The 24,973-nt window shown below is 47.9% G+C and overlaps 1 protein-coding gene across 1 annotated transcript in view; it reads right to left on the bottom strand.

Annotated features, from left to right (window-relative positions):
* Positions 1-11,184: 11,184 nt before the first annotated feature.
* FARS2 (phenylalanyl-tRNA synthetase 2, mitochondrial) overlaps positions 11,185-24,973 on the bottom strand; it is a 281,243-nt gene continuing 267,454 nt past the window's right edge. The window contains exon 8 of the mRNA XM_029053621.2: positions 11,185-11,487. Coding sequence (XP_028909454.1) covers positions 11,349-11,487 — 139 coding nt within the window. The 3' untranslated portion in view covers positions 11,185-11,348. The remainder of the gene's footprint in view (positions 11,488-24,973) is intronic.

Below are 24,973 nucleotides of genomic sequence, written 5' to 3'. Positions count from 1 at the left end.
TGGTTCGGCACGCATAACACAGCTTCGGCAGGCCCTCCCCGGCTTCCGGATGACCGGCGCCCTTGTCGTCGTGCAGTGTGGTTCCAACTCTGGGGAGGTTGCCTCGGTCCCCACTGTCCTGGCGCGAGCACGGCTGGCAGGGGAGAAAGCCGCAAGAGGCTCTGTGCGAACCGCTAGCTCTGTAATCATTTCCGTCACGCGATCCCCAATGCTTTCTGATTGGATCTTCCCTCTAGACTGTAGGTTTTTTGTGGGCAGGGAACATGTCTACCAACTCTGATATATTGTATTTTCCCAAGCGCTTATTACAATGCTCTGCACACAGTAAACGCTCAATTAATATCACTGGGATTGATTGGATTGAGGCCCGTCTGCCATTTACAATGGGTGACTCCACCGGGACAGCCAGCGGGCTGTCAGCCGAGGGTCTGAACGCTCTCTGAAGAAATCCAGCCCACACTCACCTCCCAGCACACGGGGCCTAACCCACAAGCTTAGTCCCCTAGGGAGACCGTACGTAGTACAGTGCTCTGCACATAGTGAGGGCTCAGAAGATACAATTGCTTGAATGACTGACACTAAAGGCAGAGAGCCCAAAAGAGCATCTCCTGCGGGGAAAATCTGTCATCTAACTAGCTTGGGAGGGTCGAGCAAGGGCCTGGGAGTTCAGAAGGTCTTGGATTCTAAACCCGGCTACACCACTCATCATTCGTTCATTCTTTCAATCGTATTTATTGAGCGCTTACTGTGTGCAGAGCACTGTACTAAGTGCTTGAGCACTGTACTCAGTGTTTGGCTGCTGTGTGACCTTGAGCAAGTTGCTTACTTCTCTGTGCCTCAGTTACTTCATCTGTAAAATGGGGTTAAGGCTGTGAGCCCCACATGGGATAAGGACCGCGTCCCACTCGATTTGTTTGTATCCACCCCAGCACTTAGTACAGTGCCTGGCACAGAGTAAGTGCTTAATCAATACCATTATTATTATTATTAATAATAATAATTTTTAAAAAACTATCTCCACAGGACTCCCCAGCCCTAGCCCAAACCCATGCTGCTGCACCTCCTAAGGTCTTGAGATAATGTGGCTGGCCACAGAGGAGGCATGCCAGGCATTGAGCAGGTGGGTTTGAGGCTCTTTATTTCTAGTTTCCTCACAGACACAATAACCATCATATTATGAAATGGCACGTTCCTGCATCGGAATCTTGTTGACAGTGCTCAGCAGAGACACTTGATGTACCACAGGCTCCCTGGAATTGGACAGAGCAGAAAATGCTGGTGCTTTTTTTTTTTTTTGAAGAGAGATGAAAATAAATTCATTTAAACGAAAAGATCAAACCAAAAGGCCTCATAGAAGAGAGCATCTCCTAAAGGTCTGCTGTACTCTCTCAGCCTGATTCCTGAGGTGACCAGTGGAATTGACTTTGGAAACATTTTGAACTCTCTCCACCCAGCAAGCTGGTAGTCATAGCCGTTAACCCGCTAAAGAAGAAAGAAGTGACGGTCTCCTTGGTAACTACTGTTCATTTGATCAAGATCCTATCCTTCCAAACGATGCTTCTGAGTTTAGCCTTTTACTTGGTTTAAATTGTGCTTATTGTCCGGGGGCCTGCAGGGAGACGTACAGGAAAGATACATTGATCAGTCACCCTTTGAGGCATCTGCTCGGAGCTAGTTCTAAGACTTTGATTTTCATATCCAATTGATCATCCTCTCTTCAGAAAAGCCGAAACTATTTCAGAAAACAAACCGATGAAGTAATGCACTCTCCCCGCTCTTCAAACACCTATAAACACTGTGACTTTTGGAAACCTAGAAGATCCAATATGTGTATTTGCAATCTTTGGGCTTAAAAAAGAGCAAGCCAACAACCACCCCAATAGCACCAGCCGAAGAAACCTACTGAAGCAACCTTCAGAAGGCTAAATGCCTGTTTCCAATTAGCCATCCATCTTATATTGCCTCGGGTTCCTTTCCACTTGGCCAGGTAGTGCGGTAATGACTACAAGGAGTTCCGTACTTTCGCTCGGGCATCCTATAATACCCATCATCTCCCACGGGAAATGTCTCACCGATGTCGTACGGAGAACGGGTTTAGTTGCAACTCCACTGATTGGCGTCTTGTAGTTCTCTGACCATCCAGCCTTTGATGGAGGCACAGAATGCTTGGGGACCGAGTCCTGGTTTCGGTCAGTGGCTTGAAGGAGCCGATCCATCAAGCGATTGCACTTCTTAATAATTATGGTATTTGCTAAGTGCTTACTGTGGGCCAAGCACTGTTCTAAGCACTGAGCACTGCTGAGTGCTGATTGAGTGCTTAGTATGTGCAGAGCACCGTACTAAGCACTTGGGAGAGCACAATATAAGAGAGTGGTTACGCTCACGACAAACGTACATTCTAGAAGAAGCCAACTGCTGCAGTCCCTCTCACCGAGACCAGACTGAGCTAAGACCTCCTGGGAAGCACTGGCACTTAGCGTACCCAAAAGGGACGTGTTTCAAACGAATGGCCATACGGAAGTAGATCGTCCCGGGGGTTTGCAGGGCATCATCTCTTGTCCCGGCTCTGGGGTGAAGCTGTATGTCATATTCATCTTTACTCAGGGAGGTGGGGAGGACACCGAGGAGCTAATAGGTTCCCACATATCATCTCACTGGGGGAATCAAATGATGGGATACACCGGGTTGAAATTCGGTCCAGATTTGGCAGCCAAATATCCTAGAAAAGTAAACCTCGGCAATCGCGGCCCCGTTGGCCGCGAAGAGTGCGAACGTGAGCAGGCAAATGAGAAGCTTCTCTTTGTCACCCAATCGAGATGTCTGTTTCCCTTAATGATGATGATAATCACTGTGAGTACGGTGCTTGGTGTATAACAAGCGCTTAACAAGTATTATAAAAATATCAATAATCATTAAGATATTTGTTATGCGCTCACTATGTGCCAAGCACTGTACTAAGCATTGGGATAGATACAAGATAAGTCAGACGCAGTTCCTATCCCACATGGGACAGTCTAAGGGGGAGAGAGAACAGATACCGGATCCCCATTTTACGGGTGAGGAAAATGAGGTCCAGAGACGTTAAGTGACCTCCCCAAGATTACACAGCAGGCCCTTCTTGATGAAGTGGACTTTGTTGTGCCCAAGATCCAGGCGATGTATCTTAAATTCTCAGAATGGAACTTCCGGCCAGAAAAAATATGGGGTCAAAAGACTTCTTACTTTGTCGACCTCTAGGACTTATAAAACACTATGATCTTCCTCAGGTACAGAGGAATCCGGCTTCTGCCAGGCTGAATTGGGACAAAAATTCTATGAATGTTCACTGGCTGATACGAGTGGGGTCGCTAGGGATATTAAGAAGCAGGTGTATCCATCCCAGAATATGTTTCAGTCTGGGATGAGGAGTGCCTCCTTCATTCAATAGTATGTATTGAGCACCTGCGGAGTCACAGCGCTACTTGCACGTAGACATATAGGTCATGCGGTCTCCCACACGGCCAGTGCTACATCATCTTCCCCTTGACTCCTCATTTGTCCCTGATTCCAAAACTTCTTAGTAAAGGATCTTTAAAATACCAATTTCAGGGCCCAGTGCAAGAGCGTGTAATAAAGAATGCGATAGTCTCAAGTGCAGCGTTTTCACTGCAGTGCTTTTCTAGAAGCCGGCTCTTACTCTTTCATTTTTCTAAAACATCATTCTGCGCAGATTTCCCCACTCCTCCCAGACTTCTACTGGTTATCCATTCCATTCGACATCAAAGAGGGAGTCTTGACTATTGGCTTTAAGGCACTGGATCATCTCTCTCTCCCTCCTACTTATCCATTCTCTTCTACCCCCACTAAGCCCCAGTGCACTCTTCGATCCTCTCAAACACACCTTGCCTCCTCCTCATCTCTCCCACTGCCAATTTCTCACTCAAACCCTCCCCGCTGCCCGGAGCTTCCCCCCATTTCTTATCGGACAGACAACAGCTCTCCCCTTTCTTAAAGCCCGCCTGTGGTCCCTGATTGGGAGCACTCGGGTGTTGCCGAATCCCTGGGATGTGCAGGCGTGAGTGGTTGGCTCTCAGAGCGTGGGGGGCGATGGCTCCCATCACCCCTGCAGAGCCGGCAGCATCTAGGGTTGTGGCCTTTGAGTTTCATTCTAATAACGGTAGTAGTAGAATTGATGGGTAGAATTCCGAGACATTACTGCATCTTCACTCTGGGGAACTGTCAGGTGATAGAGACCCGGAGCCGGGTAGCCTCATCTCTTCGAGTGCCCTCGGCCCCCATAGAGCAGATGAGGAACTGTCTCCTGCCCCCCAGCACGCTCTGCACGTGCTGGGATGGGTATAAAAGCCACTGCTCGGCCTCTTCAGGCCCTCTTCCCGCCCAGCCAAGCTAAACACCTGATCATTCCTTGACTCCCCTCTCTCATTCAACCCACATATTCAATCTATCACTAAATTCCATCTGTTCAACCTTCACAAAATCGGTAAGATCCACCCTTTCCTCTCCATCCAACCTGCTACCATGTTAATCCAAGCTCTTATCCCATCCTGCCTTGATTACCTCATCAGCCTCCTTCCTGATCTCAATGTCTCCTGTCTCTCCCCACCCCAGTCCATACTTCACTCTGTTGCGAGGATCATTTTTCTACAAAAATGTTCAGTCCATGTTTCCCCACTCCTCCAGAACCTCCAGTGGTTGCCCATCCACCTCAGCATCAAACAGAAACTCCTTTCCATCTCCTTTAAAGCAGTCAATCACCTTCCCCCCTCCTACCTCACCTCACTACTCTCCCACTACAACCCAGACTGCAATCTTTGCTCCTCTAATGCCAAATTACTGACTGTACCTCAGTGGCAACTAGCCTGTCACCCACATCCCACCCTTAGCCTGGAATGGCCTCCCTTTTCATATCTGACAGACAATTACTCACCCCACTTTCAAAACCTTTTGGAGAGCACATCTCCTCCAAGAGACCTTCCCTGCCTAATCCCTCATTTCCTCTTTTCCCACTCCCTTCGGTGTCACCCTGACTTGCTCCCTTCATTTCACCCCCACCCCACCCTACAACATTTATGTGCATATCTGTCATTTATTTATTTGTATTAATGTCTGTCTACCCCTTTAAACTCACTGTGGGCAGGAAACGCGTCTGTTATATTGTTGTGTCGTATTCTCACAAGCACTTAGTACAGTGACCTGCACATGGTAAGCGTTCACTAAATACAATTGATGGATTGCAACCTCACAAGTTGCGGTGGCCTCAGGTTTACTGTAAACTCTGAATCACAAGGAGCCTGAAATTTTGCTCTTCTAGCTACAGCTTCTAATTGAGTCTGGCTTTTATTTTCTGAATTGCGGATTCATCCTTGTCCCTTAAGCTGTTTTAGTATTTTAATTGTTCCATTCCTCCTGCCCTGTCTGTCTCCAGTCTTCTCCCACCCCTACGTTCATTGATTCTGAGTCCCTGGAGGAACAGGTTCCTTTAGAAACCGGTGTACTTTTTCCCAGCGCTTAGTACAGTACTCTGTACGGAGTAGTGCTTTCAAAATACTATTACTACTATTTTGATGGTATTTGTTGAGTGTTTGCTATGTTCTAGGCACTGTATTAAGAGGGGTAGGGATAAGATAATCAGGTTGGACGCAGTCCATGCCTCACATGGAGATGGTATTTGTTAAGCGCTTACTATGTGCCGAGCACTGTTCTAAGCGCTGGGGTAGACACAGGGGAATCAGGTTGTCCCACGTGGGGCTCACAGTCTTAATCCCCATTTTACAGATGAGGGAACTGAGGCACCGAGAAGTTAAGTGACTTGCCCAAAGTCACACAGGTGGCAAGTGGCAGAGCCGGGGTTCGAACCCATGACCTCTGACTCCAAAGCCCGTGGAGATCACAGCTTTAATACTCTTTTTCCAGGTGAGGTAACGGAGGTAAAGGGAAGTGGTCAAGATCACATGGCAGAAAAGTGGTGGGGCCAGAATTACTCCTATTACTCCACTAAAGTCACAGAACAAGGCAGCATCCATTGACTTCATTGATATGCTATCAGGATTCCTTGATCTTAGTGCTTGCAAGCTTCTTAGAGGACATTATTTAGAAAAGGATCAGCAGAAAGCACCACAAAGCTTTTTCCCTTTTTCCCTTTCTAGTAAAAAAAAAAAAAATTTCTGATCATCAATACGATTATAGAGATTATCAAGTAGCCAAAGCTAAACTCACTATAGACCTTAAAATACCATCACTAGTGTGCTAAAGTGGGAGGGCTGGTTGGAAGAGAAGTGGGGAGTGAGGAGAGAAAGCTCTTCCCTTGGTAATGGGGAGGAAAATGGGCTAGAGGAAATTAATGAGATTTTGATTATGGTTCTCCGTAGGAGACACTTGTCAAGATAGTATACCTGTTTACCCTTCCCACTAAGGTTATCTGAGAGCAAGTGGCTAATGTCCCAATTCTCTGAATTGCAGAGTAATTTGCTGCTTAGATCTTTTTCCTATCCTAATCTCTTTACAAGAGTGAGGGAACCAGATAAGCCAAATTGAGCTGCAAATTTGCTATCAGGAGCTGGGGAAGGAGGCAAGGAGAAAAGAAGGCGATACAGAGCTCTACCTAAAGCCCCAAATCCTGCAAACCATCTCCATAAATACCTCAGCAGTCAGTCAGTCAGGCAATCATGTTTATTACGCTCTTACTGTGTGCAGAGAATTATACTAGGCGCTTGGAAGAGAACAGAATAACAATATAACACAAACATTCCAAGCCCACATTGAGCTTAGAGTCTTGGGGAGGAGGGGAGGGTGCCCCGGCAAATACCCCAGGACATTATTTGGGAACCAGTGGATATTTACTGAGCCTTTACTGTGTGCAGAGCAATGCTCTAGGCCATGGGGCAATAACTATACAGTTGGCTGACAAGATAATGTTGGCATTTGTTAAGCACTTACTATGTGCAGAGCACCATCTCTCACCCCCAGTGATCTGGCACCTATTTCCTCACGAAAATCAACACAATCAGGTCTGAGCTCCCCAAAGTCACCCCTCCGCCTCTCCCCTCCCCCCCACCAACCCTCTCCCCTACTTTACCATCCTTCCCTGCAGTATCCTCAGAGGAGATCTCCTCCCTCCTCACAAGTGCCACCCCCTCCACCCGCGCCTCGGACCCCATTCCCTCTCACCTTATTAAAACCATCGCCCCTGCCCTCCTCCCTTCCTTAACTTCTATTTTTAACCACTCAATCTCCAAGGGCTCCTTCCCCGCTGCCTTCAAACATGCCCACGTCTCCCCCATCCTAAAAACACCCGCTCTCGACCCCACTTCCCCCTCCAGTTATCGCCCTATCTCCCTACTACCCTTCCTTTCCAAAATCCTAGAACGAGTCGTCTACAATCGATGCTTAGAATTCCTTAACTCCCATTCTCTCCTAGACCCCCTCCGATCTGGCTTCCGTCCCCTCCACTCTACCGAGACTGCTCTCTCTAAGGTAACCCATGACCTCCTTCTTGCCAAATCCAATGGCTCCTACTCCATTCTGATCCTCCTTGACCTCTCTGCTGCCGTTGACACTGTCGACCATCCCCTCCTCCTCCATACCTTATCTCACCTTGGCTTCACGGACTCCGTCCTCTCCCGGTTCTCCTCTTACCTCTCTGGCCGGTCATTCTCGGTCTCCTTCGCTGGAGCCTCCTCCCCCTCCCATCCTTTAACCGTTGGAGTTCCTCAAGGGTCAGTTCTTGGCCCTCTTCTGTTCTCCATTTACACTCACTCCTTCGGTGAACTCATTCGCTCTCACGGCTTTGACTACCATCTCTACGCAGATGACACGCAGATCTACATCTCCGCCCCTGTCCTCTCCCCCTCCCTTCGGGCTCGCATCTCCTCCTGCCTACGGGACGTCTCCACCTGGATGTTGGCCCGCCACCTAAAACTCAACATGAGCAAGACTGAGCTCCTCATCTTCCCTCCCAAGCCCGGTCCTCTCCCAGACTTCCCTATCACCGTGGATGGCACGACCATCCTTCCCGTCTCTCGGGCCCGCAATCTCGGTGTCATCCTTGACTCGTCTCTCTCGTTCACCCCACACATCCTATCCATTACCGAGACCTGCCGGTTTCACCTTTACCATATTGCCAAGATCCGCCCTTTCCTCTCCACCCAAACGGCTACCTTACTGCTACGGGCTCTCGTTATATCCCGGCTAGACTACTGTGTCAGCCTTCTCTCTGACCTCCCTTCCTCCTCTCTCGCCCCGCTCCAGTCTATTCTTCACTCCGCTGCCCGGCTCATCTTCCTGCAGAAACGATCTGGGCATGTCACTCCCCTTCTTAAACAACTCCAGTGGTTGCCTATCAACCTCCGCTCCAAACAAAAACTCCTCACTCTAGGCTTCGAGGCTCTACATCACCTCGCCCCTTCCTACCTCTCCTCCCTTCTCTCTTTCTACCCGCCCCCCCCGCACGCTCCGCTCCTCCGCCGCCCACCTCCTCGCCGTCCCTCGGTCTCGCCTATTCCGCCGTCGACTCCCGGGCCACGTCCTCCCGCGGTCCCGGAACGCCCTCCCTCCTCACCTCCGCCAAACTGATTCTCTTCCCCTCTTCAAAACCCTACTTAAAACTCACCTCCTCCGAGAGGCCTTCCCAGACTGAGCTCCTCTTCTCCCTCTACTCCCTCTGCCACCCCCCCTTCACCTCTCCGCAGCTAAACCCTCTTTTCCCCCTTTCCCTCTGCTCCTCCCCCTCTCCCTTCCCATCCCCTCAGCACTGTACTCGTCCGCTCAACTGTATATATTTCCATTACCCTATTTATTTTGTTAATGAATTGTACATCGCCTCGATTCTATTTAGTTGCCATTGTTTTTACGAGATGTTCTTCCCCTCGACTCTATTTATTGCCATTGTTCTCGTCTGTCCGTCTCCCCCGATTAGACCGTAAGCCCGTCAAACGGCAGGGACTGTCTCTATCTGTTGCCGACTTGTTCATTCCAAGCGCTTAGTACAGTGCTCTGCACATAGTAAGCGCTCAATAAATACTATTGAATAAATGAATGAATGCACTGTTCTAAGCGCTGGGGTAGATACAGGGTAATAATAATAAGAATAATAATAATGTTGGTATTTGTTAAGCGCTTACTATGTGCTGAGCACTGTTCTAAGCGCTGGGGTAGATACAGGGTCATCAGGTTGTCCCAAGTGAGGCTCACAGTTAATCCCCATTTTACAGATGAGATAACTGAGGCACAGAGAAGTTAAGTGACTTGCCCACAGTCACACAGCTGACAAGTGGCAGAGCAGGGATTCGAACTCATGACCTCTGACTCCCAAGCCCGTGCTCTTTCCACTGAGCCACGCTGCTTCTACAGCCATTCCCTCTGCTCCCTCTTCTCCCCCTCTACCCCCCCTTCAACTCTCCTCAGCTAAGCCCTCTTTTCCCCCCTTTCCCTCTGCTCCTCCCCCTCTCCCTTCCCCTCAGCACTGTACTCGTCTGCTCAACTGTATACATTTTCATTACCCTATTTATTTTGTTAATGAGATGTACATCACCCTGATTCTATTTATTTGCTACTGTTTTAATTAGATGTTCATCCCCTCGATTCTATTTATTGCTATTGTTTTTGTCTGTCTGTCTCCCCCCATTAGACTGTGAGCCCGTCAAAGGGTAGGGACTGCCTCTATCTGTTACCGATTTGTACATTCCAAGCGCTTAGTACAGTGCTCTGCACATAGTAAGCGTGCAATAAATACTATTGAATGAATGAATGATCAGGTTGTCCCACGTGAGGCTCACAGTTAATCCCCATTTTACAGATGAGGTAACCGAGGCACAGAGAAGTGAAGTGACTTGCCCACAGTCACACAGCTAACAAGTGGCAGAGCCAGGATTAGAACCCCTGACCTCTGACTCCCAAGCTCGGGCTCTTTCCACTGATCCCTTCCCTCAAGGTTTCCAGAATGGAGTTTGGGGGGTGGGGAGGGGAGGGAGGATGGACTGGAAAAAGGATATTGACCCTGCCCTCAGCACTAATAGCATCAAATGATACTCCACTTTCCCCAGCGGGTGACTACAGATTAGAAAGAAAGGGCCGTTTCTGCTCCCCGACCCTGAGCCGAGCCCCTTTCCCCTTCGGATCTGACTTGGAGGTTGCGGGTCCAAAATGGGCCTTACTTGTTCACAGCTCTGCCTCGCCCCTCCTATCCCGCAGAAGAGGTTAAATAAGCTTGGTATTTGTTAAGCGCTTACTGTGTGCAGAGCACCGTTCTAAGCACTGGGGTAGATACAGGGTAATCAGATTGTCCCACGTGAGGCTCACAGTCTTAATCCCCATTTTACAGATGAGGTAACCGAGGCACAGAGAAGTGAAGTGACTTGCCCACAATGACACAGCTGACAAGTGGCAGAGCTGGGAGTCGAACCCATGACCTCTGACTCCCAAGCCCGTGCTCTTTCCACTGAGCCCCGCTGCTTCCAACTCCCAACCCAATGGCCGGGGAGATTTGCCTTATTCATTCATTCTCTCAATGGTATTTGGTGAATGTCTGCTCAAACGACCAATCAAAATGAATAGACTATATTGGGTGACTCCCAATCTTGGGAGAGTACAAAGAAAGCCAAAGACACTTATCCCTACCCTCAAGGAATTTATAGTTTAAGCTTTCTGGGCCCAGCACTCTTCAAGCTTACTGATAATAATGGGGCTATTTGTTAAGCACTTAATTTGTGCCAATCACGTGACACAACATCAGGTCAGACCAGTCCCTGTCCAATGTGGGGCTCACTCTCCGAGGGGGAAGAGAGACAGTCAGTCAGTCAATTGTATTCACTGAGAGGTTTCTTTGTGCAGAGAACTATACTGGGCGCTTGGGAGAGTACAATATAACAGTATAACAGACACATTCCACACCCACAAGGAGCTTACAGTCTAGCTCTGTATAGATGAGCTGGGCTTGGCTCTCCCCATCTCGGGCAAGGAGGGCGGGGGCAGCCCAGGACTCCCACAGACATTTAGGCAGGATTTGGGGGCCGGAAACACTTGGGCTTGGGGGGGGTGGCAGTTTAGGCGGCCGAAGGAGCCGGAGCTGGGAGAGGCCGGGGCGGGAGGGTGCACCAGGCAGATCTTTTACGGTGTAACGGGAGGGAAATCCTATGTTACTGCCTCTTCCCGCTTTTCCCCTTCCCAAAACAAACGGCAAATATTCTGTTGTTTTTCCAGAGTAATCTTTTATTTTCTTGAAGCCCTAAAAGCGATCTATTTACCAGAAGCTGTCTGTCACCCACATTCCGACAGAGTAGCCTTTCCTGGTCTGGAAGAATCTCCCTGAGGCGGGTGGCCAGTCCTGGTAACCCAGGTGAACCACGGGGACCTCAAAACCTGCCTTCCACTCCCAGCACCTGCACGGCTGCCTTCTGAATGGCTTCGTGAACCCGGGCCACCTCTTCCTTGGTGAGCATCTTCTCCCTGTGGCGGTAAACGATGCGGTAACAGTGGCTGACCTTCCGAGTCCTGGGAAGAGGAAAAGGAAAAGAGAGGGATAAGAAATGATATCACAGTAAATCGGTGGCAGAGACCTGGTCGAACTCCCTGCATCTGCAACAGGTAGGGCAGTGATCATCTCTCCTCTTTTAAATATGATGTTCACAGCTTGGAGAGCTCACTCCTTCCCTTGGCAGGCTCTCTAACGTTTAAGCGCCCTAGAGTCAAGGAATTAACCTCCACTGAAGCAAACCCTTTCCCGTTATTCAGGGCTCCAGGAGATGGGAAGCGGCTGGTCACAGTCCTCCTCATAATATTTGAAGGCAGTTATTACGTTTCCTCCCTCAGGGTCACGCCTGGAGAGCTTCCGGTTCTCTACCAGTCTCGGCTACGGGAGGGAGAGTCAAGCAGAGGCCTGCCCATTCCATCCCTAGCTTGGGCAGTGGCTAGCGAGCTACAAGTCAAAACTCACCCGTGCCGGGCAGCAGCGGCACGGGAGAGAATCGAGGGCGGAGACTCGAGTTCACTGCGCGGAAGGCGGCGGTGGTAAACCGATTCCGGATTTTTCCCAAGAAAACTCTACGGATCCATTACCAGAAAGATCGCAGGCGGAGAGAGGGGCGTTCTGGGAGAGATGTGTCCGTGGTGTCGCTATGGGTCGGAAACGACCCGACGGCCTAAGACAAGACAAGGACTACGTTTCCTCTTGAATTTCCTGGCTCCAGGGCGGTTCTGATACATTTGAACTTTTCCTCATAGGTCAGGTTTTTAGGCCTCAACTTGTTGCTTTCAGTTTGAGTGAATGTGTCACCCTCTGGAACATTCCCCTCGCCAATCAATCAACAGACAGTATTTATTGAGCACTTGCCACGTGTATAGCACCGCACTTCGAGTTTGGGAGAGTACAATCAAGAGAGTCGATAGCCACGTTCCCCGCCCACAGTCAGTTTATTCCTTCTTCCCTCCCTGACCGCCACCTTCAACCACTGACTTGCCATAAAGATTTCTTTTTGTAAAAGGTTTAGTTTATATCTCCCTCCTCCTCAAAAACCTCCAATGGTTGCCTATCCTTTTCGATGGTATTTGTTAAGCACTTAATACGTGCCAGGCACTGTATTAAGTGCTAGGGTAGACACAAGCTAATCAGATAGGACACAGTAAATAATAATAATAATGATAATAGTACTAGTAAGAAGAAGAATTGTGGTATTTGTTGAGAGCTCACTGTGTTCCAGGCACTGTACTGAGCGCTGGGGTGGCTCAGTGGAAAGAGCACGGGCTTTGGAGTCAGGGGTCATGAGTTCGAATCCCAGCTCTGCCACTTGTCAGCTGTGTGACTGTGGGCAAGTCACTTAACTTCTCTGTGCCTCAGTTACCTCATCTGTAAAATGGGGATTAAGACTGTGCGCCCCACTTGGGACAACCTGATTCCCCTGTGTCTACCCCAGCGCTTAGAACAGTGCTCTGCACATAGTAAATGCTTAACAAATACCAACATTATTATTATTATTACTACAAGCAAATCGGGTTGGACACGGTCCCTGTCCCACATGGGGCTCACAGTCTTAATCCCCATTATACATGAGGAAACTGAGGCTCAGAGAAGTGAAGTGACTTGCCCAAGGTGACATGGCAGACAAGTGGCGGAGCTGGGATTAGAACCCACAATCTTCTGACTCCCAGGCCTGTGCTCTAACCACTACGCCATGCTACCTCCCACATGGGGCTCAAAATCTTAATTCCAATTTTACAGAGGAGGCACAGAGAAGCTAAGTGACTTTCCCAAGGTCACAGAGCAGACAAGTGCAGGAGCTGGGATTAGAACCTAGGTCCTTCTGACTTCCAGGCCCGTGCTCCACTGTGCTCCACTGACTGGGCCATGCTGCTTCTCTACATCAAATGGAAACTCAAACGGAAACTCCGGACCGCTGTCTTTGAGACGCTCCATCAGCTCCCCTTCCTCATCTCTTACTGTAACCTACACCACTCACTTTGTACCTCTAATGCTAACACACCCACTGCACCTCATCGTAATATCATCTCTCATTGCCGACCCCTAGCCCATACCCTCCTTCTGGCCTGGAACTCTCTCCCCTTCAGATGCAACAGACCATCCCTCTCTCCATCTTCAAATCCTAATCAATCATATCTCCTCCAGGAAGCCTTTCCTGAGTAACCCCCTCACGACCTCAGCCCATTACCTATGACCCATGACCTAGAGAAGCAGCGTGGCCTAGTGGAAAGAACACGGGCTTGGGAGTCGGAAGTCGTGGGCTCTAATCCCGGCTCCGCCACTTGTCGGCTGTGTGACTTTGGGCAAGTCACTTCACTTCTCTGTGCCTCAATTACCTCATCTGTAAAATGGGGATTAAAAGTGTGAGCCCCATGTGGGACAACCTGATTACCCTGTATCAGGGTAATTATTATTATTATTATTATTATACAGCTACTTCATGCTCGGGACAATCTCTCCGGTTCTCTACTTTGCTTTGGCAGCGGAGCCAGGGCCTCAGTGGGCAACTGGAAGTTCTGGTCGGTCAGTCCAGAGCTACCACGAGGCTAAATCTGCCCCTGGTTTCTGATATTTGGGTATTAGCGAAATATTCCACCCCATACCCCCTCTTCCCTGTCAGGGCTCTCCATCCGTCCAAATGAGGCCTCTGAGGTGGGCCAGGGAGCAGAAACTGGTCTGTTCAGGATTAACCAGCTTCTAGGGCACCCGAATTCCTCCTGTGCCCTGGCCAGCCACCCATCTTGGGCAGGCTCAACAGTGGGCATGCTTCCAAAGGTAAAGCGGGGAAGGGCTGTGAAGACAATTTCATGGCCTCAGTGACAATCTGCTGGGCTACGGTGAGCCCGGGTGACTGGGCCTGAGGGTAAATCCTCACGGCTACCTCAGCTACCTAGTAATCTTCACCTCTCCCCATGAAGCCTAAGACCATTTCTCACATTATCTCTAGGTCACGGCAGATCTACTGGCCTGAAGGATTGATACACTTTGGCGTTCAGTCTGGTCCAAAGCACGGAGCAGTGTGGCCTGGTGGAAAGAGCATGAGCCTGGGAGTCAGACGCCCTGGGTTCTAATCCCAGCTCTGCCACTTGCCTCATGTGTAACCTCAGGAAAATCACTTAACATCTCTGTGCCTCAATTTCTGCATCTGTAAAATGGGAATTCAAGACCTGTTCGCCCTCCCACTTAGACTGTGAGCCTCACGTAGGTCAGGGACCGCGTACGACCTATCTTGCATCTACCCTAGTGCTTAGGACGGTGCTTGACACATAGTAAGCACTTAAAAATACAATAACAACAATAACAATGATGATGATGACGATGACAATAACGACTCCCTGTAGATTTTTCCACAGCTCCAAACTTGAGAAATGGTAAATTTTCCCCTCGGTTTTCCTTTGGCGCTACCTAGGGCAGAGTCCAGAGCTGCGGCACGCATCCAAATCGGGAACACTGAATTTGGTGGGTACTGCTGCTCTGTACAACGTTCTACGGTAAAACACGCAGTTTCCAGGCCCCCACTCCTTTCTCTTTTCATTAAGCTTTAATTGATTTGTGTCCTATGTACTCTGAGCCAGCCTAGGGCTTCCAAATAATGAAACACAGTAAATAACGAAACACGGCTCAGCAGGGAAAAGGAGGGGCCAGAGGGATGTGATTTGATGCGACTAGAAAAAAAGGCAAGGCAGGAGTTCTCCTGATGGAAAGCCTAGCTTATAGGCCTTTGACCGTTTCCCTAAATACTTCTGGTGGAAGAGGCTTAACCTCATGAAGGGAAGTAACCAGTCCACCCTTGCTAATAGCTTTTATAGCCATTAGGTCTGCAAAAACGATGCCAGGCTTGCAGAGCCGCTGCTCATATTCATCTCCTCTACTACTGTTCCTTGAACCTTAAGTCTGAGGATATGAGCATCTTCCTCGGCAAATCCGAGTTCTCCCTGTATATCGGGTTGTCACAAAACCCAACACAAATGACATAGAGGGAGGAAGGTGATGATGATAATGGTATTTGTTAAGTGCTTTCTATGTGCCAAGCACTGTTCTACGCTGCTGGGGTAGATACAAGGTAATCAGCTTGTCCTGTGAGGCTCACAGTCTTAATCCCCATTTTACCGACAAGGTAATTCATTCATTCCATAGTATTTATTCATTCAATAGTATTTATTGAGCGCTTACTATGTGCAGAGCACTGTACTAAGCGCTTGGAATGAACAAGTCGGCAACAGATAGAGACAGTCCCTGCCGTTTGACGGGCTTACGGTCTAATCGGGGGAGATGGGCAGACGAGAACAATGGCAGTAAATAGAGTCAAGGGGAAGAACATCTCGTAAAAACAATGGCAACTAAATAGAATCGAGGCGATGTACAATTCATTAACAAAATAAATAGGGTAATAGAAATATATACAGTTGAGCGGACGAGTACAGTGCTGAGGGGATGGGAAGGGAGAGGGGGAGGAGCAGAGGGAAAGGGGGAAAAGAGGGTTTAGCTGCGGAGAGGTGAGGGGGGGTGGTAGAGGGAGTAGAGGGAGAAGAGGAGCTCAGTCTGGGAAAGCCTCTTGGAGGAGGTGACTGAGGCACAGAGAAGTTAAGTGACTTGCCCAGGGTCACACAGCTGACAAGTGGCGGGGCCGGGATTAGAACCCACGGCCTCTGATGATGATGGTATCTGTTAAGCACTTACTATGTGCAAAGCACTGTTCTAAGCGCTGGGGGGATACAAGGTTATCAGGTTGTCCCACATGGGGCTCACAGTCTTAATCCCCATTTTACAGATGAGGTGACTGAGGCACAGAGAAGTTAAGTGACTTGACCAAAGTCACCCAGCTGACAAGCAGCAGAGCCGGGATTAGAACCCATGACTTCTGACTCCCAAGCCCGGGCTCTTTCCACTGAGCCATGCTGACTCCTAAGCCCGTGCTCTTTCCACTAAGCCATCAGCAGTGTACTGAAAATTCTAGGAGTGTGCTCTTAATCAGTTCCATTAATCAATCAGTCGCATTCATTCATTCATTCATTCATTCATTCATTCATTCATTCAATAGTATTTATTGAGCGCTTACTATATGCAGAGCACTGTACTAAGCGCTTGGAATGAACAAGTCGGCAACAGATAGAAACAGTCCCTGCCGTTTGACGGGCTTACAGTCTAATTGGGGGAGACGGGCAGACGAGAACAATGGCAGTAAATAGAGTCAAGGGGAAGGACATCTCGTAAAAACAATGGCAACTAAATAGAATCGAGGTGATGTACATTTCATTAACAAAATAAATAGGGTAATGGAAATATATACAGTTGAGCGGACGAGTACAGTGCTGAGGGGATGGGAAGGGAGAGGGGGAGGAGCAGAGGGAAAGGGGGAAAAGAGGGTTTAGCTGCGGAGAGGTGAGGGGGGGTGGCAGAGGGAGTAGAGGGAGAAGAGGAGCTCAGTCTGGGAAGGCCTCTCGGAGGAGGTGAGTTTTAAGTAGGGTTTTGAAGAGGGGAAGAGAATCAGTTTGGCGGAGGTGAGGAGGGAGGGCGTTCCGGGACCGCGGGAGGACGTGGCCCGGGGGTCGACGGCGGGATAGGCGAGACCGAGGGACAGTGAGGAGGTGGGCGGTGGAGGAGCGGAGCGTGCAGGGTGGGCGGTAGAAAGAGAGAAGGGAGGCGAGGTAGGAAGGGGCAAGGTGATGTAGAGCCTCGAAGCCTAGAGTGAGGAGTTTTTGTTTGGAGCGGAGGTTGATAGGCAACCACTGGAGTTGTTTAAGAAGGAGAGTGACATGCCCAGATCGTTTCTGTGGGAAGATGAGCCGGGCAGCGGAGTGAAGAATAGACCGGAGCGGGGCGAGAGAGGAGGAAGGGAGGTCAGAGAGAAGGCTGACACAGTAGTCTAGCCAGGATACAACCGGGATTTATTGAGTGCTTACTGTGTGCAGAGCACTCTACTATGTGTTTGGGAGAGTACAAGCACTTGTAGAGTTGGTAGACACATTCCTGCCCACAGTGAAACTGCTAAGTGAAAAGGCCTTCGACCAAGTATAGTTTCCCACTGAACATAATCGCCACCATGACCATGGAAATAGTAGCCCAGAAGCGGTGAGGTGACAGTTGGAGGATATAACCCAGAAGCGGTGAGGTGACAGTTGGAGGATATAACCTGGGGCGATTTGAGAATAAGGGGGAAAGGCCTCTTGGAGGAGATGGGATTTCAGATGGGAGATTTCAAAGGCTGGTTTAATCCTCACGTGCTGCTCAAGTGGCCTGACTTCCTGCCGGAGGATGATTTGGCTTTGGCAAGAAGGGCGAGGCCGTGACCAGCCCAGCTACCGGTGGGCGGTGTGCGCCCCCAGTCCCCAGTTTCAGCTTCAAATAGCAATTCAGCACCCATTTGGCAACAGCCAGGAGACGCTGGGGTCTGCCGGTGCTGCATGGGGCCGAAGCAAGGCCCTCGATTTGTTTCAAACAGTTCAGAAACAATCTGGAAGAAAGATCACGTACTTTAAAAGAAACTTGCTTAAAGCAAGTTGTTGGAGTCTGGAAAAATTAAAACAATTTTACAATAATTTTGCACTTATTCATACCAACAGCAAACTGTGAGCTCCTTGTGGGATGGAGACTGTTATGACCTGATCAACTTGCATCTACCCCAGTGAAAAGTGCTCAATAAATAGCATAACTATTTACCAAGCTGCTAGCAGCAAGCAAAATAATAACTGTGGTATTTGGTAAGTGCTTGCGACGGGCCAGGTATCGCTCTAAATGCCGGGGTGGATACGAGTACATCGGTTGGGACACAGTCCCTGTCTCACATGGTGTCCACAGTCCTAATCACCATTTTACAGATGAGGGAACTGAGGCCAGAAAAATGAAGTGACTTGCCCAGCAAATAAGTGGCAGAGCCAGGACTAGAATCAAGGTCCTTCTGACTCCCCGACCCGTGCTCTAACCATTAGGCCACACTGCTTCACACCGCAAAACTGTCTAATTTCGATTCGACCTCTGTTCTGCCCTGAGTATGCATATGTTAGAGCACAATTAAACACTATAAACCAATCAAAAACTCTTCGCTGGGAACAATGTGTGGAACAATTGCCTAATTCATCCGAAATGGCAATCTAGCAAAAATAAAACTCTAAAATACCCTGCCTTTGCTCCCAAGAGTTAAAATCCTGTCACAGTGATCTTTTCACTTACCTTTAGAAAATACTAGTGACCGAGGTAGGAGACGTACTATGTCATCCCTAATTTCGTGGCTAGGAAAACCAAGATAAGATGAAAAAAGTGCCACGGAGTTGGTCACCATCATTATCAGTATTTACTGAGCATCTTCTGGGGGAGAGCGCTGTCATGGGCATCTGCTGTGTACAGAGCACTGTACTATGTATTTTGGAGCATAAAGCAAAAGTAGATGATGTGGACCTCACGGGAGTTCAGACTGGGGTCCAAATCTTCCATCCTCAGCCCAGGGCTCTTTGAAAAACTGAAGAACCTAGAAAATTTTAAGTAAAACCTGCTGGCTTATGTGTTCAGCTGCTCGTTGTCCTCAAGCCTTCTCTTCTATTTGACTTCCAGGGCCAATTAATATACTGAGAAAGCTCCATGTAATGCCTGGAAAATAACCGAGGCCTTCAACAGACATCTTTTCCTCCTTTCCTGCCTGAGTTTCCAAACTCCTGCCAGCAATTTAGCAGTTAAGTTGATAAGTTTCTCAAAAATCTGAAAAGTCAGTACCGATCTTTCAGCAGTTTTCCACAATTTTAATCTGCCCTCTGACTACTGTTCTACCTTGTCCAAGGCTCTGCAGCTTCTCAGACAGGCGGGAGGGTCGCATAGCCTCTGCTTGGCTCTCTGGCTCTCTGACTCTATTGAAGAACCATGGCTGAGGTTTCTTGAAAAATGGTTTGGCTGTGAGTATCCCAGTAGTCAGAGCTGTGTGCACCTAAAGGCCTTGTTGTGGTTATAAGGAAAAGAATGGGGAAGGGCTATAAGTTTCCAGTTGTCTTAAATAATAGATTAAAGAAAGGAGGCATAAATATTTAGCAGGACTTCTTTATTCTCCACCTTCTTTTTGACCAGCTACATGGTAAAATTAATGAGTACAAAAAGTCTTACTAAAAATAATGTTGCTGTCAAATTAAAAATGTATCCGGTAATGGGCTTAAAAGGGAATTTATAAAAGAATTTAAAACCATCAAGCCCTGTAAGAAAGAAGTCAGGCTGGATCAGAGAGACAGCAGGGGGCCAAAGCATTTTCTATTACACAACCACTTGGTTCACACTGGCAACTGAACATGCTGCAGACTTGGAAAAAATAAAAGCAAGAACCCATCGAGGGACGGCCCAAAAAATAATCTCCCGTAACATTCTCAATGGTTTCTCTTCCCCTCTCCGTGCACACAGCCGTTGTCGTCAGGTGTCCTTGGGACAGTCAATCGTCCCAAAATAGACAATTTACGATCAAAGCAGCACAGCCGGTGTCCGACCAAGGGACTACTCAACAGGTCAAGATGGAATAGGTGAGGCTGTCACAAGGTACCTTTTCGGATGCCTCTTGCTTCTTTCGGAAATAAGCCTCAGTGTACCCTCACACCATCAAACTTCAGAAGGCACCAAACGTTATCCCCCTCAAAGGGGAACACATATAGCCCATCAATCTGCCGTAGGCTACCAGCAGCAACCTGCTCACTTGCGCTTCGATTTGCACCCTTTATTGACCCCTCCTTCAGCCCCACAGCACTTCTGAACACATTCATAATTTATTTCTATTAAGGTCTATCTCCCTCTCTAGAATGTAAGCTTGTTGTGGGCAGGGAATGTGTCTGTCAACTCTGCTACAGTGTTCTCTCCCACATGCTTAGTACGGTGCTCTGGACACTGTAAGTAGTCAATAAATAGACTGATTGATTGCTCAGAGAGCAGTACATGGAGAAAAGTGCAGTGAATCCAGGATGCCATTTCCTCAGCAACGACTGACAGGGAATAAACAGGGTCTTGGGGCTTCCGGGGAGCCATTCTGGCCCAACCAACACCATTTTGGGCCTGATATCAAATCTCTCCGCCTCCGACTCGGGTGACACTTTCTTCCTGTGGGACTTTTTGAAACTTGATGTTTGAAAATCATTACAGATACACAAGTTTTCAAAGGGCCTTAAGTAATAAACTCTTTTAAAGCAAATTGATGGGTCCTTATTAAATGAAAGCCAAAGGAAAAAGATGAAACTAGAATGGAGTAGCGTTTGGAGTGAGAGAACCCAGCTCCATCTTTGCCATTGCATAATGGTTTTACTTATAGAAGGGGGTTAGAAAAAATGTCTTCAGCAAGCAAATTCCTGCACCTGAGGAATCAATTTTCTCATCTTCTTCTCAAATCAAAAGGGTTGATGGGACCCTCCATCCCGACATGGCCACTGTAGACTAGACATTTAAGTCTGGTCTTAAAACCGCTAGTACAAATGCAAGGAAGAGAGGCAAAGTGGTATCTCCATGTGAAGAGAATGAATTTCAAATGAAGAGCTGAGCTTTTAAGAAGTCAGACCAAGTGGAAGAGGCCCAGGGGAGGATCTAGACTGACATGTAAAAATCAGACTAAAAAGGACGGGAAAGAAGAGAAGAGTGAGTGTGGGGAGATAAGAGAAGGAGGTGGGGACAGTCAGTCTGTGGATGTAGACTGGATAGGAAGAAGGGTAGAAACGGGACTCAGCCGATCTCATCTGGGTGGCCAGTGGGGATTAGAGGAAATGAAGCCAACGAGCTATGATCTCACTCACCAGATCTGGTTTTGAACCGTAAAGATGCCTCATGCTGTTACAGCTTCTATATTCCTTTCTCCACGAATTCTGTCCCCCGGAGTGAGCTGAAAGGAGCAAGCCCAGTGCAGCATCTGCACTGGGAAAGAATTCTAATCCAGTTCTTGAGGAAAGAAGACTGAGGGCAAGAGACCCCAAAACAGTGTCGTTTCAAATACACATTTTTCATTTCTGCTCTCTGTCTGTGTCGCTGGAGAGGTCCACAGGGACTTGTGTTTTGCAGGTGACTTGGGTTCTGAACCAAACATTCACTCAAGTCCAGAGGGAGCTTTGAAGCACCCAGGAGTGCTCCAATTTGCACAACCTGGAACTTCTGACTGAGCAGGGCACGCCAAGCCCCTGAAATACATACAGACCAATAGGCCCCCAGTTGCATGAGGCCTGGAGATCAGCTGAGCTATATATCCATGGACACCCACTGGGCTTTGAAAATGTAAGTGACAAAATCTGGTTTAAGGCCAGCCGGGGATTGATGCAAACCAAATTTGGCCACAGGACCCCATGCCTACTGTACAACCAGATTGTTCTACTCGAGGGGGTCTGGCCAGCTCTACTCCCTTGGTTCTCTTCCCCCCACTCCTCCAAGGGTACCTGGAGCCCAAATCTTCTCTAGCAGAAGTTACTCTGAGGGCAAATCCCGCAGCTTTGGTAGGAGACGCAGCAGCATGACGCAGCATGACCTAATGAATAGAGCCCGGGCCTGGAAGTCAGAAAGATGTGGGTTCTAATCCCAGCTCTGCCACTTGTCTTCTGTGTGATCCTGGGCAAGTCAATTAACTACCCTGTGCTTCAGTTACCTCATCTGTGAAATGGGGATTAAGAATGGGAGCTCCATGTAGGACAGGGACTGTGTCCAACCTCTGAGTAGCTTGTACCTACCTGAGCGCTTAGTACAGTTCCTGGCACAAAGTAGGCACTTAACAAATACCATTAAAAAAAATCCTCGGTCCTCACTTTCCCACTCAGTCTCCTACTAAGATTTAGAATTTTTTCCTCAGAAACATTGCACGGAGCTGTCCCTTCCTCTCTACCCAAACAGTCTTCACTCTGGTTCTGGCCCTCGTCTTATCGTGATCGGACTGTCACATTGATGGTCTCCCTGATTCCAGCCTCTTCCTCTTTCGGTCTACACTTCACCCCGTTGCCCAAGCGCACACCTCTCTCTTCAAAACCCTCCAATTTTTGCCCATCTCTCCGCGTCAAGTAATTGGCTTCATGGCTTTCCACTACCTCTCTTTACCTTATTTTTCAGCTCTCCTCATCGGCTACTCCCTTGCCCATGCTTTGCTCCCCTCAAGCCCAGCCCCCCCTACAACTCACTCTCACCTTGCCCACATCTGACCACAAGTCTTCAGAGCCTGGCCCTCCCTTTCCCCACTTTCGAAGTCCTCATAAAATCCCACCTCCTCCATCAGACTTTCCCTGATTATATAGAATTACTTGAATTCTTATTAATCCTGTGGCTGTCTCTTGCACTTAATTCTTTCTTCATGGCCATCCTCAGCATTTGGGTATGTACGCATAGTCAATACTTCTTTATTTGTACACTCCTTGTGGACAGGGAAAGGGTCTTGTGTGTCTTTTGTACTTCCCAAATGTTGAAAACAGAGCACTGAAAGCAGTAGGCACTCCATAAATATCTCTACTACTAAAGAGAAGCAGCATGGCCTACTAGAAAAAGCACAGCCTTGGGAGTCAGAGGACCTGGTTTCTAATCCTGGCTCTGCCGCTTGTCTGCTGTGTGACCTTGGGCAAGTCACAACTTTTCTGTGCCTCTCTTCCCTCATCTGTAAAATGGGGATTAAGACTGTGAGCCCTCTGTGGGACAGGGACTGTGTCCAACCCGATTTGCTTGTATCCACCCCAGCGATTAGTACAGTGCCTGGCACATAGTAAGCGCTTAACAAATACCACAATTATCATTGTTGTTATTACTATTACTACCATTAAACGATAGGTTACTGATGTTTAATGTTTGAGAATTTATAATAAAAGGAATTTCACATTAGTTTCCCAGAGGATCTGGAACAGGTACTAATTCACATGTCAGTCAATGGGAAATGACACAACCACATTTTCAAGTTGCATCCTGGGTATGCCTGTAATTATAAACCTTTTTATTGGTAATGTTTCAAGAAATGTCACATGGCCCAATCAAACAAAAAAAGGAAGCATCATTGGAAGATGAAGAGGAAAGTAAAGGGGTTGTCGTTTGAGTAACAGTGTTGAGATTGTTTCATGCCCTACGTACAGTAAGAAATCAGTAATAGGCTCGAGTCGCCACTGCCTCCTCATAAAATGTGCTTGCTTCTGACCTGGGACTGAGTGATGTGAGATCCTGTTGAGGAAACTGCTTTTCAGGCCAAAAAAAATTGGCAGCTTTCTTTTCCTTCAGTAAAACTCTTTTTGCCTGAAATGCATGACAATGACAAGAGTCGAAGATTCAATGTTTAATAGGATTGATTTTTTTTTTTTAAAGATCTAACTCTAAGTGTGCTCAGCCAAAACCTGTCAAAAACTCAAGAAGACGGTGGAGATTTAGTCAGTGGCTTGGAAATTTGAGCTCTAGACTGGGTCACAGCTGGAGCTGCGTGCTTTAGAACTCTTTCAAACGCCTGGCCGACAGCCTGTCAAGAAAAGACAAGAAGAACTACAAAACCCAGGGTGCAAAGGCAGTATACTTCCCTTAAGCCATTGAGGGCATTCTAGGAGTGGTTTGGCTTCTCTGCCAAGAATGGAAGAGGCCATATATAGCTCTACCTGCCTCTGGAAGGGGTGGAGTTTACTGCAGTGTTCTGCAGACGGTAGACACTCAATAATACCATGGCATTGGTTGATTGACTGGAAAAAACAAAAAGCCTGTTTGGCGTGTTGTGTTGTTTGCTGCTCCCCAAGAATGCAGCCAGAAAAATTCCTTGGGGTGAGTTATTTCTCTCTGCTTAGACTATGCCTGGACAAAAGGGAAGCTACAGTGAGCTAATTTGGGGTCATTTATACCACTTTTCCATTCACTTTTCCCAAGAAAAGTCTTCAGGTACACCCCCCCCCCCTTTGTTTGGTACAGTATGTGGCCAAACACATAGGGAGTGGCATCTATGTGTATCAGAAAATCACGATTTGCATTTGTAGCTTTAAATTTCAGTATCATTAAATATCACTCCATATACCTCAATCGTTCTCTCTCTATTGATAATCCTTCCACTATGCAATTTTGATTGAACTTTGACTTTGGCTATTATTCCCTTTGGGAATCCAGTTCAACCACTATAAAAGGGGTCTTTAACTCTGGATTATTCTGAATAGGAGGGTCCTGATTTTTGTCCCTTTTAGTACTAGTTCAGTGCTATTAGGTGGCCTTAAACTTACTTTCATGAATCAAAAGCTTTTGAGCCTCACAGATCAGTTGAAAACATGATGATCCCATTTAAATTAGATGAATGCCCATCCTATGCGGAGTAGCAAAAATGCTGGATTAGGTTTCTGGGAATCCAGGATCTCATTCTGGATTCCCTTCGCTCATTGGACAAGTCAAATTGACCTCCCCTAAACCTCAACCCAATCTCAAGTTATGGATTCAGCACTTCAGTAGAAGCCCCCAGTATGAAGTAAATGACAAAATCGAATCAGTTAAATATGTCTTTTTCTCCCAAAACACTGAGAAGCAATGGTCCTTTCCAGCTTTGGCATTTCCTTCATTTCTAAAAGACATCTTGAATGTGTC

The sequence above is a fragment of the Ornithorhynchus anatinus genome, chromosome X3 (genome assembly GCF_004115215.2).
Source record: "Ornithorhynchus anatinus isolate Pmale09 chromosome X3, mOrnAna1.pri.v4, whole genome shotgun sequence".
Lineage (NCBI taxonomy): Eukaryota > Metazoa > Chordata > Mammalia > Monotremata > Ornithorhynchidae > Ornithorhynchus > Ornithorhynchus anatinus.
Note: the sequence above shows the minus strand (reverse complement) of the source record. Positions and strands in the feature narration are given on the sequence as shown.